The following is a 15,786-nucleotide window of genomic DNA, read 5'->3' on the forward strand; positions in this document are numbered from 1 at the left end:
AGCTTCGGTGGGTTTAATTTGTAAAGATGAGGGGCAATCAAAGGTAGTAGCCGATTCCTATTCCTTTTTTTTTTCTTTTTCTTTTTTCCGTCTTTTGAGCTTTGCAACTTGAAGAAACCGCGTACTTTGAAAAGTCCAAGTGAATGTGTGTAACATGAACTTCTGACACCGCACCGCGCAATGGAATACAAGTCAGGCTCGATTACAATAGTTCTCCTCCCTCGAATCTCGCCCTTAATTTAATGTTTTTCTTCACCTGTCGTGCAAGACCACGCAAGGGGGGCCTCATCCTCCCGTTGTTAGTTGTTGCCTTCCTTGGACCTAACCGAAATTCTGTTTATTTGGTTGACGAACTCGATGGGTGCATCATTGAGTTTTTGCTTGAATAAAATTCGTTTCAGTTGATGGTGGTGGTGGTGGTGGAGGTGGTGGAGGTGATGAGCAAGGAGCCACTATGCGACTTGTTTGGCTCACTAATTGCCACCACATTGGAGCACCGAACAGTTTGTTTAAAAGGGTTTGGTGGGGACATCTCCGTTTGATTAAGATTGGATGAATCGATGGATTTGCGTTCGGCACTCCAATGAACCTGTTCGAACCCATTAGATTCTCTGCAGTCCCTGTTATTTATATGTTGGGAAGTTTCGTCCGCTTCTTCACATAGAAGACTAGAGAGATTCGCGCGAGCGGGGAGTTTCCATCAGCATTTCATTGTCAAGAGAGCTTCCCGGGAGCTCCTGGTGTTTAAAATGGATTGGGTTACTTTTTGAAAAGCTAGAGCTCCACTTTCTTTATCGACAGTAAGTGCTGAGACCGAGTCAATCTGGAGTTTACCGCCGTTCACGAAAGCAGATTAGGTAGGTGGGAACAGTGGAGGTGGGAACAGTGGAATGAAAAGGATAATATCAAGTTGGGAAGAGTTAATGCAACAAGAAACATGCTGCTTGGCATGTGAGAAGAGATCAACGAGATAAGAGAGCCCTAATTTGTTGACCAAATTGACTCCATAGCTTCTGCCCCAAGATACCGAGAGAAGCTTCCGACAGACAGACCTGAAGGGCCTTCAACAATCACGAACCATCAATAAACCATTTTAAGATACGTGTAAGAAGAACAGCCTTAAGTTAAATGAGTTCACAGCGTCACTGTGATCCAGTTCTTTCGGCCCTTGGAGTTGTCTTTAACATTGTACCAAGCAAAAGTTCACCGACAATAGGTTCCTTCGTTGAGGTATCTTCTTGTGCGCATACGCTTGACATGGATGGAATTCCTGCTTCTTGACAAACTTAACCAGCTTCATGGAGCATCAGGCAAGGACGAAGGAATAAAATCATTCACGATGCAGCTGAAATTGATCGATGTACGATGTCATGGATGCATATGTGCGTTTCAAGAAACAGAACATGGTAACATTCGAGGAAATGACTCCCAAGTCATACTCAGCGAATTTGGTAGCTTCACCACAAGCTTAAAAAAGTAGCTTCTCCACAGAGAGCACAAGTAAGGCAAAGCTACAGCTACTCACCTTCTTCCACTCACCTAACACAACTAAAAGTCAGTTACAGTAGTTGAAGAGCAACAGAAAAATCTAAGGGCTATTAAATGGCTCTCCGTAAACTGTCCTTAAAAGGAAGACAAAGTGTCCCCTCCTTTAAAGAACTATTGGCCTCCACATATAAACAGGAGTCAACTGGTCTGCAAGTTATCATCTGCATCTACTTTAAGATATTTTTGGGGTTCAGTAGCACTTGCTTCAGTTTCCTTGTGATGTCAAAGGAGTTGTGTTCACGTTTGGTCCAGAGGAACAAAAAACCAGAGTATTATGCTAGTTAAGATCTCAAGTCGAGCAACATATAACACTTTCCCATGGCTTGCATAGTTAAGCTTCTAGAAACTGAACATAAGCAAGAAATTTTCTCAATTACCCATTACCAGAGGGGTTTTCTGGTGTGCCGGGACTGAAAATGGAGAGATCATTATGGCACCGAGGGGAATGCACCCAATGCTGCCCTTATATAGTAACACAGGTAGTCAATGTGTAATATTATGGTTGTGTCAATCTGGACGTGCATGGATGATGTTTAACAAAAGCTGCAGCAGCATTCCGCGAAGAGAATTCACTTATCCTCAGATTAAATATGATCATTACAATTCCCACAAGTTCAATCCATACAACAGAATGGCAGAATCATTCTGTTTTTAAATAATAACCATTCTTCCAAAGGGATCAAGTTACAACTCCGCTGTGTCATACTAATTGGGTGGGGTGCATGTCTTCTTTTCCGCTTCAAGTCACATGCTATAATCATTCTTAAGATGACAAATTTTGAAGTAGCGAAGAATCATTTTCAGAGTTTAAGCTCTTTAAACAAAGATTTATAGTTCGTTTGGACAACCATTTCAGCCTTCCAGAAAAATCCTATTGTTTGAAGCATGACCATTTTTAGCTAAATAAAGAGGAGAGAAGAAACAGCAAATACAGAGTTCAGCCCCCAAATTGAAATTAATAATGAAATTTGGGTTCCAAAGGGAAGAACCAGATTCAACATTCAAAGGAACAGCCACAAAAGTTTCTTGACCTACGGAGACAGAGAAGATTGCAGAATCTTTAGGGATATTACCACAGCAAACATCATAGCAAATATGAACTTGGCGATTATTGCCCATATAAAATTTGATCAGCAATACTAAAATTCGTAACCAATATTCAGTCACAGTCTATGCTTCGAACAGTGAAAAAAAAAACCGAAAGATCAAATTCTTTGCAAATTATTGAAAAGGGGGCCTATATACAAAGATAATAACTAGTTCAAGTTTTTTTGCAGATAAAGATAGATTGCTCTGAGCAATCTTGGTAACGCAACCCAGAGACCTATTCAAAAGTTGGTTACGGATTCAAGTTCAATGGCATTTAAAGCCAATGAAGAACTCTCGATCAAATAAAAGCCAATAATGTGACACATGACTCATGTGGACAATCCAAAACAACTAACATCTGATTAGTTGATAGCATTGAGTGCATTTGAGCAAGCACGTTCAAAGGAAGAAGCTGTCCACGTAGATAAATATTATGAAGTAGAGAACATATGTATAGTAATCTAGTCATATATTTCAGCAGTCAAACAGCTTTTAGCTCACTTGAGTCTCAGAATCCCAACTTAGAAGCACTTTCATCCAGAGGAAGTGCGAGGATAAGAGCATTGTATCTCTGTAAGAGACTAGTGTCACTTTCTCAGGATATACTGAAGATTAATTGACCAGAAATGCAATGTCTCTTGGTTGACTGCTGTAATATGGCCAATGAAGTTAACAGCTCTTTCACCAGGGTGAAGATTTTCAGATGCCCAGGCTGCTGAATAGTGGCTTTGAGAACCCAATGTTTAGTTTGAGGAAATGGAATGCCAATTGCCTTTCTCTATGCTTGGAGGAATTTTAGGGCAATGAGAGGGAACGGGCCATTCCCAATTTAGAAACATATCTGCAGATAGCTCTTCTTTTTCTCCTTCTCATATTTGAAGATAGCTTTGAAAGTTCAAGACAATATAAGACTTCTTTTCACTAACTATGGGATTTCTGTTGCAGCCAAACAAATTCTACTCAATTTTCTTTTCATATCCAATCCCTCACTCATTCCATCCCCTTTCTCATCACAATCCACTTTAAACGCATATACAAGTCCAATTTAGGGTGAACCAGCAGTTATAGCAAGATAATTTCTCATGCATTTTACACAATTCAGAGCAAACATTCTTCAAGATGACCTTTCTTTGAAACCCTTTGGTGAAGTTTGTTTCTATTCTCGAATTCTACTCCACTTTTATATATCTGTCATGGGCATTCTTCCCATTACAGCAGCATAATCTTAACAAATGCAGAAACCATCAAGCGCACAACGAAGACGAGAAAAAAAACGCTTGACAACAATTAATCATTTGGAGCTGAATCTATATCCATCACGCCACAAATAATAAAGAAGAGAATAGAATTCCAGCACAACGGCGTTTCCCCTGTCGATCCCATTCCCCATCAGTAAGAATCAACAAACGGCCTCCTACCTCCTCTCGTCGTCTCCCCCACCACACGGTCGCCGCAATTCAACCCGCACCCGCACTGGGGGCACTCCTCGAAATTATCGATGGGGAAGTCGGCGCCCGCGATGCCGACGGAGAACTGCAGGTCGTCGCCCCGGCGGCTGACCTCCACGATGTCCACCCACACGAACAGCAGCTTCACCTTCACCCCCTGCAGGTTCTTGAGCCGGTTCTCGGAGATGAGCCCGCGGATCGTGGACTTGTACTCCAGCTGGTACGACCCCTCCAGCGAGAAGCTGCACGTCTTGTTGAAGTAGGCCGCGAACTGCCCCGTCGACGCGTCGAGGTCGTAGCCGTTGACCCCGATGGGGAGGATCCCGGCGGGGAAGTTGTAGTCCCCGAGGACGTCGTACGCCGACCGCTGGCCGGAATGCATCTGCTCGGAACTTACGAGGGCGGCGGCGGCGGCGGCGATGCAGAGGATCGTCGTCGTCGTCGACAGGAGTGCCCATCTGGGAAACAAGACAAGACCCATCTCGCTTTCTCCGTCTGTCTGTCCGGCGGTCGTTGTTGGATTGAGGACCTTGCTTGTGCTGAATGAGGATGGCGATGATGGCGTCTCTGTCAACGACGATAACCGATCTTCTCGCGCAGATGGGAAAGTTCGGTGCCAGCTCTCCTTCGTTCCGGAGATTGCTTTGGAATGGTAGTTGAAGACGTCAGAGGATGAAATGGGCCTGGGCCTCGAATGGTCCTGGGCCTCGAATGGGCCTGGTGTCCGGTATTGCCGCCTTTGGAAGGAACTAGATGGGCCTGAGCACTCTTTCTTTTTTCGTGACTTGATTTTGCAAATTTGTCGACTGGACTGATTATTCACGGATTTAATTATTCCTTTCGAATCTCTACTCAACTCCCTGACTTAAAAAAATACCCTAAAAAACTACAAATTGATACATCGGTGATAAATTTATCCTAAATTAATTTTTCGACAACAAAAACTTCAAACCGATATAATTTTGACAAATGTACTCCAAATTAGTACACTTGTGATAAATTTACTATCAATTAGTTTTCGTTAAATTTTATCATCAAATTGTTGAGTTAGATGATGTGCGCCAATTGACTAGTATATTAATTTAGGATTTTACTCTCTGTTTGTCACCATTGTACCATTGTTATGTTTTTTTTTTTGTAGTGTTAATCCAATTTAACGGAGGTATATTGTCATAAATATGCTAGTTTAAGATTTTTGGTAGTTGAACAAATTAGTTTAAGGTAAATTTGTTATAAATGTAACAGTTTAAAGTTTTTATGGTAAAAAAATTAATTTGAATAAATTTGTCATAGTGTACTAATTTGAGGTTTTTCATAATGTTAATTAAAAAAATTAACAAAAAATTGTAATTTTATTTTCATGGGAGGTTATTGAGGTAATTGGATGACGTGATTATCATCGACCAAAGATCGATTGCACATTTTCTTACTAGCTTGACCTCGATGTAGACTCTTACATGGATTCGAGATCTCTCGATTGGAATTCACAATTGCATCGAGTCAGCCATGTGTAAGGATGTTGACTTAGATCTCACTTTGCATGTGCTTTTTTTTTTTGGTCGATTACCTAAGGACATGACTCTGATTAAGCTGTTAGTCGGAGGGAACTGGCATAGTAACCGACCATCGCAGTCCTCCGTTTAAATATGATTTTCCCAGCATGAGAATCAAATCCGAGACCATTAGTTCCTGAGCCAAAATCAATGGAAAGCCCTTGTCACCGAGACTATTCTAGGATGAACGCCATTCCTTTCTTTCAAAATGTGTATGGATAGACTTTTTACCTTTTAGGTTTTGCTTAATTTAAATTTATGCGCACTCCGAATTTTCTTAACCCAAAACATCAAAAACTTTTCACAACATAATAATGTTGACGTGTAAATTCATATATAAATTTTCATAATTGAAATTCGAACAATATTCTAAAATTTTGACTTGAGTTTTCGTGCTTTGACGTCAAACAAACGTGCAGTTAAGTTGCAAACACTCATGTTTTAATTTTTTGGTCCATTTAATGTGGTTATGCAGCACGTCTACAGGAATCTTGTGCTTGATGTACAAGAATTCGTTCTGCCTAAAGGTTGCTTGACGAAGCATGTTATCCAACATACCACGACATCCATGTTTATATATAATATAATATAATATAATATAATATAATATAATTTAGTATAGTATAATATGGTTCGCAAAAATTTGGGGGGCATCGACATATATGAACATTTCAAATCAGGGACATTAAATTGCGTCTTAAATTCTCTAATCACTCGATGAGATGACCTTCTCTTTTTATTTGTGCCTGACAAAATCAAAAGTTAGGATTTTGTCAGGAAAGACACGCATGCATTACGTGGGACAATTAGCGAAGGTTCCACGCAATTGCCCACGTCGCAAGTTCCTCGAGCTTGTCCGATTTAAACATTAACTTTGATCATGACTAATAAGTAAATATATCGAATTTGTTTTCTTTTCCTTTTTTCAAATTTTTTTCTGTATGCTAAATCTTCGTAGGTAACTTTTTTTCTTTTCTTTGATAAAAGCCAGTTAGCCAGAGAACATGGCAGACCCCATTTTGCATCTTTATTGCAGAAAATTACAAGATATAATCATTGTCATGCTCGACTCCTCTCCCATCCGATGTGAAATTTCCTCATATGAAATCGACCACGTATGTATACAACATGCTCTCCACACAAACACCCGGTTAACATTTTTATTTTTTCATGCAAGACCCCCTTGATTTGTGAAAGAATCATTTTATTTTAAGATGTATAAGTACAAATATCTAGGTCTCATGAATAAGTGTGCCAATCACATTTAATAAAAACCTTGAAGTAGAATGAACAATTGCCGATGTACTTATTTTAGAAAAAAAAAAAAAGTCAATGTACTTTAGAGTATGTTGAATTTCAAAAATATGTTCTTCCTTTGGCACGTCATATAAAGGCACACAATTTTCAAAGGGGTAACCAATAATTATTATCAAGCTCTTTAGAGGTAGTTTTAACATAACAAACTCTTCTAAGCATCTCGATAAGTTAAACATTGGTGTAAGTAACGCTTTTGATACATCGATTGATCGGACAGATTCATTTCCATCATCTCTTTTTATACACCGCGTGGGAGCTTTCCAATTAGAGATCGTACCCGTGATCGAAGGAATGCCTTCCACCTCTTGACCCAACAAATTCCAAATTATTGAAATTACTTTAGTTTTTTATTAGTTGGTCAAACTCAAAAGAAAAAGAAAAGAACGAGTACACATTTTTTTGGTTTTAAAATTTGAATTAAACTAGTAGTTAATCAAAGAATACATTATTTTCGAAAAGTTATCTTAGTAATTTCGTCTTTTCTTTTAATTCTATTTCTTCTCCCTGGTATCAAAAGAAAAGATGAAATTACTGAGATAACTTTTCGAAAATCATGTATTCTTTGATTAACTACTAGTTTAATTCAAATTTTGAAATCCAAAAAATGTGTACTCGTTCTTTTCTTTTGAGTTTGACCAACTAATAAAAAACTAAAGTAATTTCAGTAATTTGGAATTTGTTAGGTAAGGATTGGTTTTTTTTTAACTTTTCGGTGTATTTTTGTTACAAATAATAACGAATAGAGGGTAGGGGTTTGGATCGTGTATCAACATCCACATGGCCAATCTCCGGTAGAAGAAAAGGTTCCATCGGAACAATTATTTAGTTCAGGGCGAATATTTTCTCTTTTAATATCTATTTTAGTTGTAGGGTTAGCTCATGAATTCTCGAAATAAATGAATTGGTCCCTAGTTCATTCCGCCATCCCACCTAATGAATTATTAGGATTCACTTTTCAAAAAATTATTACGTTGGGTATTTTAGTTTGACATTGCTTTACACTCAAAAAGAGGCGAGCTACATCTGAGTTCAACTTGGAGATGGATAGTCCTCTTTCGTTTCTAGATAGTGAAGTAAGATCAAGCTCATGAGCTTATTATCCTAGGTCGGAACAAGTTGATAGGATCCCCTTTTTGACATCCTCATGCCCCTCTCGCGTGTCGACATGGGGTGAAAAAGGGAAAGAGGGGATGGGGTTTTCTCTCACTTTTGACATAGCGGGTCCCAGTGGGAGGCCTGCACAACGGGCTATTAGCTCAGTGGCAGAGCGCACCCCTGATAATTGCGTCGTTGTCAAGATGTGCCTTGCCTTAGCTATAGTACATAGCATAGATTGCGAAATGTTATTGCACTCAGTCCCCCAAAAAGTACACAATCAAAGCTGTTTGTTGAAGTAAGTAAATGAACACGATTGATCCAACTGGGCTCAAAAAAAAGAACGAGAAAATTGATACATCTGTTGATCTTTCTCTTGAGCTACTACGACTACTACTTCAGAAATGGGAGTTAGGTTTACGAGAGGCTCATGTGGTTGCCACTTACTGTCCTCTGCCGCCGCCACCGCCGACTTGGTCTTGGGCTTGTAATGCATTGCTACAGAATCAGCTGAGCTGTTCCGAGTCTGAGCCCGGTCCCGTGTGGCATCTGCATCCATTTCACCGTTCAAGTCCGTGAGCGAACATCCATGAGCAAACATTTTTCTTTTCTTTTCCTGAGGTGTTCAGTTCATCGAGTATTGCTTTGGTTATGGATAGTTGACTTCTTGGCAATTTCTTTATTTATTATGTTAAAGTATATAATATTCTATTGAAGAGCTAACTTAACTCTCCTGCGACATTAAGTTTATGTTGGTGATTTTTCAGGAAATAGTTTTTATATTAGATGTTGCCACAGTATGCCTGTCAAAACCCTAATTTGTCAGAATTAGGTAAAGATATCAGAGTTCTCACATGAGTCGAGATACGAGATTTCTTTCTTACTGTTTTCTCGAACTAATTCGACATTTGTCTGCATCTAGCTTTGCGTCAAATTGTAATCACAAGAGAAATTGTGTTATTGTATATGTTCATGTTGATCACTGATCCGTCCTTTTAGCCCGCAAGCAAGGGTGAATTGTCTATTTTATCAGTAAATATACTCTACGAGTGTGACATCTTTCCTTTTCTTTCTTTGGATAGGGAAGGGCTAGTTTACGTGCATGCATATTCTAATGCTGCTTGCGAATGGCGATAATTCTTTTGTTGTTTCCACGCTTGGTCGAAAGAACAGTAGAATAATCAGTGCAGTAGAAAAAGGTGGAAATTAAGCTTACTCCATTGAAGAAGTCATAACGCCGCCATTGACGAACAGGGTGAAGGAGAGGAAGGAAGGCATGTACTCCACACTCTTCTGCAAAAATTATCGAGGTTAACTATCAACTTCATGCGACATCCCAATCAATTCACCTTCTTAAACAATATCATGAATCGCTCTTCAAGATTTTAGCATATACTTGAGGAACATTATGCATAGTATTGCTCTATTTTTGTTTTTTAATAGAAGGCGGGTACATTCATAGCTTGTATATGAAAGCACGTATATATTTATGCGCATATATATTTTTACCATGGCAGAGAGAGGTGAACCATAGGCGACCATACTAAAGAGAGCACTCAAGAGGCGAGCAACAGTGATTTGCATCTGACAATCCAACGTTAACTGAGTCACTAAGATTGCTACTGCTGGGAATATCACATCGTATGCGATCGCAAGTATTGCATTCTTCTACTGCATTATAAAGATATTGCAATAATTTTCTTCTTAAAAGAATATAACCATTAATTATGAGTAATTAAGCAGACGATTAACTTAGTGGTTCTTCCATGTGATGCAATTTAATTATGGTGTACGTCCATCTTAGTTATGAGTTAACAAACATATCCATGTTTCGGATGCTCCATTCATTGATCAGTAGATTAATCAAATTGGGTTGGATCTTAATGTCAGTCTAGATTAGAGTTGGTCCACATGGTTGATCAGATCCAGAGATATTCAATCTTCTTATTCATGAAAGAAAACAATTTATAAAGTACAAGTTATTGGAAATCACAATCAAACAGCGTATTCTCATTCTGGTGGGAGCATGGAGAAGGAAAATGGCAACAAAGATGATCTCAAGGACGACCCAGAAGCAATCGCGTGGGAAGATATTTGAGAATCGTTTCTGGCCTGTCGAGTCAAGAGTTATGTTTCTTTTCCGTGACTTATATATTGCACAAACAGGAAGTGATCAGATATAACGTGCTGACGACCGAGGAAGACTCCTAATGCAGTCAGTGAAGTTTCCGGACATGATTCAGCTTGCTGTTCTTATCCTTTCCAACTCCCTCCCAGTCTCATAATCTCCTTATCGCCAATTGCGAAAATAATGAATTGTCTCGAGCGCCTATTAAAACTCAGCTCTGTTCTTCCAGTGAGCCAAACAAGTCGAGCTCCACACGTAGGTACTTCAATCTTACATCTTACACAATCGTCTGCGTGTGCAAAAGAGACAAGAAAGTTGGAAGTTGGAAGAACTCTTTCTATATTAAGTACGTTAAACTAGAGTTACTGTGCCACTCTTGTTTTTCAATCAAGAAAAAGATTACCTACTCAGACAGAAACACTGACATAGCTTGACTCGAGGTGGGTCCTTTCTCTCTCTCTCTGCATAAGTTGCAGTGAACGGCGGAGATTTATTGGAGGGCGTGTACCTAATGTCGGCCCTGATGCAAGACGTGCCTTACCTTAGCTGCAGTACATTATTACACTCACGTCCCAAAAAAATTCACAATCATACCAGCTACATCTATTGGGAAAAATTTAAACAGATATGATTGACCTAACTAGGCCCAAAAAAAAATAAAAATGATTGAGGCATCTGTCAATCTTTCTCCTGAGCTACTACTACTTGAGGAACGGAGGTTGGATCTATGAGAGGCTCGTCTGGTTGCCCCACCTTGTCCTCCGCCGACGACGACTTGGTCCTGGGCTTGTAGTACATTGCGTACAGAATCATCTGAGCTGTTCCGAGTCCGAACCCAGTCCCATTTGGTATCTGCATCGAGTTCACCATTCGAGTCCATGAGCAAACATCTTTTTTTCTTTTCCTGAGGTGCTCATTTGATTGAGCTCCCTCTCTTCTCGTGAATAGTAGAATTTTTTTGGCGATTTCTTCGTCTGTAAGGTTAAAGCTGATAATATTCCGTGGAAGAGCTAAGGTAACTCTGCCACAACATTAAGCCTTGGGTGGTGATTTTTCAGCCAATAGTTCCTACATTAGATGCCGACATAATACGCCAACCCTTATTTAATAAAGTTAGGTCGCAACATCAGAGTTTCCCATGTGAACCGAAATACGAGATGTGTTTCCTATATTTCTATTGAACTCCTTTGACTTCTGCCCGCATCTAGGTTTTGCCCTGTAACCATCAAGTCTCACTTGCAAGAGGAATGGTGTTATTAGATGTGCATGTGTTGATGACTGATGAGCACGTCTTGCTGGCAAGCAAGCGTGAGCTGTCTATCTCATCAATAAATAGACTCTACACATAGTGCTCAGCATGCAACTAGCGACAATAAATCCTCCTCGTGCACAAGTGAGAACACCCATCTGATTATCAGATAACACGGTAAAATTTGTGGCTACTTCACTTGCGTGCATGTTGTGATACTGCTTGCAAAGGGCTTCAATAATCGTTTCTACCTATGGTCGAAAAGACAATGGAGAAACCAAATGTACTAGAAAAGCTGGAGATTAAGCTTACTCCGATGAAGTAGTCCTGGGTGAGGATGGCGTAAACAGTCCAAACGCCGCCATTGATGAACAGGGCGAAGGAGAGGAGGAAAGGCATGTACTCCACGCTTTTTGTAGTCACCACTGTTTTCTGCAATAATTATTGAGATTAATGGTCAACTTCACGCAACATATCAAGCAATTAGTCGCCTTCGTAGTCAAATTATTTAACAGCCATGTCATAGCTTGCCCGCGTATATATATATATACATATATATTTACCATGGCAGAGAGAGGTGAACCATAGGCGACCATGCTGAAGACAGCACTCAAGAGGCCAGCAACAGTGATCTGCATCTGACGGTCCAAGGTCAATTGAGTCACTAAGATTGCGGCTGCTGGGAACATCACATCGCAGGTGACCGCGAGTATTGCAGTTCTCTTCTGCATTTTTGACATACTGCAATTATTTTCTTCATCAAAGAAATGTACGTGTTAACTAAGAGTAATTTGGATTATGGTGGATCTATGCACGAGACAAGATTGCATCAATGTTTCAAGAGCTTTCATTCATCGATCAATAGATTAATAAGATTACGTTCTATTCTCAAATTAGTCTAAATTATATTTGGGGCGACATGGTTTGATCGGATCTAGAGATATTCCCTTTTCTTTTTCGAGAAAGAACATAACCTACAGGATAATAATCTTTGGAAATCACAATGAAACAACGTACTCTCATTCTGGGGGGAGCGTAGAGGAGGAAAATGGCGACAAAGATGATCTCGACGACAACGCCGAAGCCATTGACGGTTGCGACGACGACGCTGTCAGGCTTCACAATCCCGTAGTAAGTCCAGAAGTAGGCGTTGAGCAGCTTGAACACGTACGGGATGCTCTCGAACTCCTCAGTCGATCTCCGCTTCAGGATGTGCCAAAAAGTTTTCCTACAAGGAAGAAACAAAATAGGGAGAGAGATTTCATACTGGTGTCAATATGGACGAGACTATCTCGCTACGAAAAGTCAAAAAGCAAATCGAAGGTCATGGTTCATCGGCTTCGGCATACACAGGAGCGAGATAGATTAGGCCGGTGGTGACGTTGCCGAGCACTCCAAAGAAGAAGCTCACGGTCATGCTGATAAACTGGACTGAATTCTTGCGGCCGGAAAAGAAAGATTGGATTGGATTGGAGCTAGATAGACCAACGTTCTTGAAGGTTTTTGGTCTGCTGTGTTATTGAGAAAGAGAGAGAGAGAAAGAGAAAGAGAGTGTTTGTAAAGCAGGAATATCTATCAAGCCAGAAATGCCCGTCAAATCACTTCCGAGTGGACAGGAAGTATACTCGACAGGAGTGATCGGTTTTCGAATGGATTAATATCTGGCCCTGTAACGCTCAGTTCCAAAATTTTAGAGCGGGAACAGGCCATGCACAGATGCAGTTTTGCATCCGGGGTTCCCTATAAAAAAGTAAAAACATAGTGGGAGACAGAAAAAGAAAGCTAGAGAAAGGGGTGGGGCTAGCACATTCAGCGAATTTAGCACACCCGCTAGCGAGTTCAGCAGAAGAGGACGGTGTTGACTCTACAAAAATAGTATTATCTTTACCTAAACGTGGATAGAAATATACCGCATTATTTATATAACTTTCGGGAGGAAATTGTCCTAAAAGTCATAATCTATTGCACTTTTATCAATTTAATCTTAAACCTTTTAATTTTGCTAATTCAGTCATAAATCTTTTCACCTCTTGCCAATTGAGTCAATCCAATCAATTTTGTCAGGAGATTCTTGACATGGACGCCCAGATTAATGTCATGTAGGATTCTTGTAGCCTTTTGACGTGGATAATTTTTAATAATATTTAATTTTTTTGAATTTTTATTCTTTTTTGAATTTTTTCCCTCTATTTTTTTTTTTTTCTTTCTTTTATTTTTAGCTTTTTTTCTTCTTTGCCTTTTCGATGGCTAACCAACCACTAGCCACAACCAACCTGCTGGCCTCACCCACCACAGGCGAGGCCCAGTCAAGCGAGGGCTAGCCCCGGCAAGGGGAGCCCTCGCCCAGGCACAACCTGACAGAGGTTGCTCGACATCACCGTCACCCGACTGACACTCGCCGAGGCCGCGTTGGCCTAGGCGAGGGCCGGCCTCACCAGATTTGGTTTGGGTGAGGCTAACACTTGCCTGAGCGAGGGCGAGCCTCGACGATGGCTCCCCTCACCAGATTTGGTGAAGCCGGCCTAGCCTAGGCAAGTGTCGACCTAACCAAATCTAGTCTGGGCGAGGCTGACACTCGCCTGGGTGAGGCTCTCCTTGCCAGATCTAGCGAGGCCAGCTCTCGCCCAAGTCAGGGCAGACTTCCCCAATGTTGTTGTCGCTTGGCCAAGCACAGCGAGGCTGCCTTGGCTTGGGCGCAAGTCGGCCTCTCCCAAGTGACCCTTGCTCAGTCGCGCCTAGGCAAAGGCTCCCCTTGCCTGTGGCGGGCGAGGCCAGCCGACTGGTTGTGGTCGGCTAGCCATCGTAAAAGGCAAAAAAGAAAGCCAAAAAGAAAAGAAAGAAAAAAAAAGGAAAAATTCAAAAATTCAAAAAATATTAAAATATTATTAAAAATAATCTACGTCGCGACAATGGTCTACGTGACACTTGTCAACATCCACATCAGCATTTTCCTGCCAAAATTAGCCGAATGGACTCAATTAACAAGAAGTTAAAAAGGTTTAGGACTTTTTGGACAATTTTTATTCATAAATTTTAATATACTTATGTTTATTGTAATTCATATAAAGATATAGTTGATTAATAAACTGGGTAGGTTAGCTATATCTAGAGATATGATAGTAAATATATTAGGAAATTTCGCTATTACATGTTTAATATTATTCTTATATGCGTAATGATCTGAAATTCATATATAATGGTTATGGTAAAATTAGATGATTTAACATATTTATCTGATTGATTTACTGCATTTAATTTTCAAATTTTGCTTTTTTAAGATTTTTAGTTTTAATTTATTCTCAATTCTATATTGATTTGTTAGATAAATTTTAGAATTAATCTATTTTTTAATATTTAATTATTTTATTAATCATTAATATCTGTGCGACGATACTCTTTTTTATTATCATATTACTTGTTCGACACGTTCATTTGCGTTTCGAACTTTACAAATAGTTTAAATGGTATATAAAAGAAGGAAAACACTACACGTGAATAACCCACGTAAGACATTCAATTAAAATTATACACATCTTATGTTTATGGGAATCATCTTAGTTTTCGGTGGTTGATCTCGACGAAACAGTGGGGGTCGACAAAAGATATGTGTAAGGGGCCTAATTTATTCGATTTTTGCATTTGCCCTAAATACAGCTGACCAATCAAGATGAAGCTCCGACCAAAAAAAATCAAGATGAAGCTAATCATCCTAAATATAAGCGGTCCGTTTAATTTCACCTGTCATCCTCGAAACAAAACGACAAACCACCATAATTGACTCCGCAGGGTGCAAGAAAATGTCGGAATCGGACTTGGCGGTATTTGAGTCTTTTTGAGCCGGCTTCTGCTTTCCAGTTTCCAGGACGTTTGTCCGACGTTTTGAGTATCGAGAAGGGGGGCTTCACCGCGAAGTGGGCCCAAAGTTTGATGGGCCTGATTGGTGGACACTGGACAGTGGCCGACCGAGACGGAGACTCAGACGGAGACCGAGACCGAGAAAGCGACCGGTCGAGGGAAACGTCAGAGAAAGAAAAACGAAAAAGGAAAAAAAAAGTATTAAAAAAAGTTATTAAAAAAATTGTAAATTTGTCTATGTCAATACTTGACCATATTCACGTTAGCAATTTTCGGTCTTTATCGATCGGAATGATTATATTAGCAAATCATAAAAAAGTTTAGAACTAAATAGATTAAAGTGAATTGATACAAACACAATAAATTTAGGATTTTCTTTTAATAATTTCTCTGAAATAGATGTGATCATTCCAAATGCTAGGTCGAGCTGGATTATTCTGTCCTTCCTGATAAATATCTGATATGTGGAACAATGGTTAATTCATTTTCTTAAACGATATAAGA

The 15,786-nt window shown here is 39.9% G+C and overlaps 2 protein-coding genes across 3 annotated transcripts; both read right to left on the bottom strand.

Moving 5' to 3' along the window:
• Positions 1–3,703: 3,703 nt before the first annotated feature.
• On the bottom strand, positions 3,704–4,715 carry LOC104415614. Its single transcript, XM_010026951.3, has one exon. The coding sequence runs from the start codon at positions 4,564–4,566 to the stop codon at positions 4,027–4,029; it is 540 nt and encodes a 179-aa protein (XP_010025253.1). The 5' UTR covers positions 4,567–4,715; the 3' UTR covers positions 3,704–4,026.
• A 5,778-nt stretch (positions 4,716–10,493) lies between these two features.
• LOC104415615 (bidirectional sugar transporter SWEET17) lies at positions 10,494–13,145 on the bottom strand. 2 transcript variants are annotated; one of them, XM_018861496.2, is made up of 5 exons: positions 12,777–13,145; positions 12,445–12,655; positions 11,991–12,168; positions 11,740–11,859; positions 10,494–11,030 (listed from the first exon to the last, which is right to left on the bottom strand). In XM_018861496.2, exons 1-5 carry the CDS (start codon positions 12,842–12,844, stop codon positions 10,819–10,821), a joined length of 789 nt encoding a protein of 262 aa, XP_018717041.1. In that variant the 5' UTR covers positions 12,845–13,145; the 3' UTR covers positions 10,494–10,818. The 2 variants fall into 2 exon arrangements, with proteins under 2 accessions (XP_018717041.1, XP_010025254.2); XM_010026952.3 differs by having other exon boundaries at positions 11,991–12,152; positions 12,777–13,140.
• Positions 13,146–15,786: the final 2,641 nt, after the last annotated feature.

The sequence above is a fragment of the Eucalyptus grandis genome, chromosome 8, assembly GCF_016545825.1.
Source record: "Eucalyptus grandis isolate ANBG69807.140 chromosome 8, ASM1654582v1, whole genome shotgun sequence".
Lineage (NCBI taxonomy): Eukaryota > Viridiplantae > Streptophyta > Magnoliopsida > Myrtales > Myrtaceae > Eucalyptus > Eucalyptus grandis.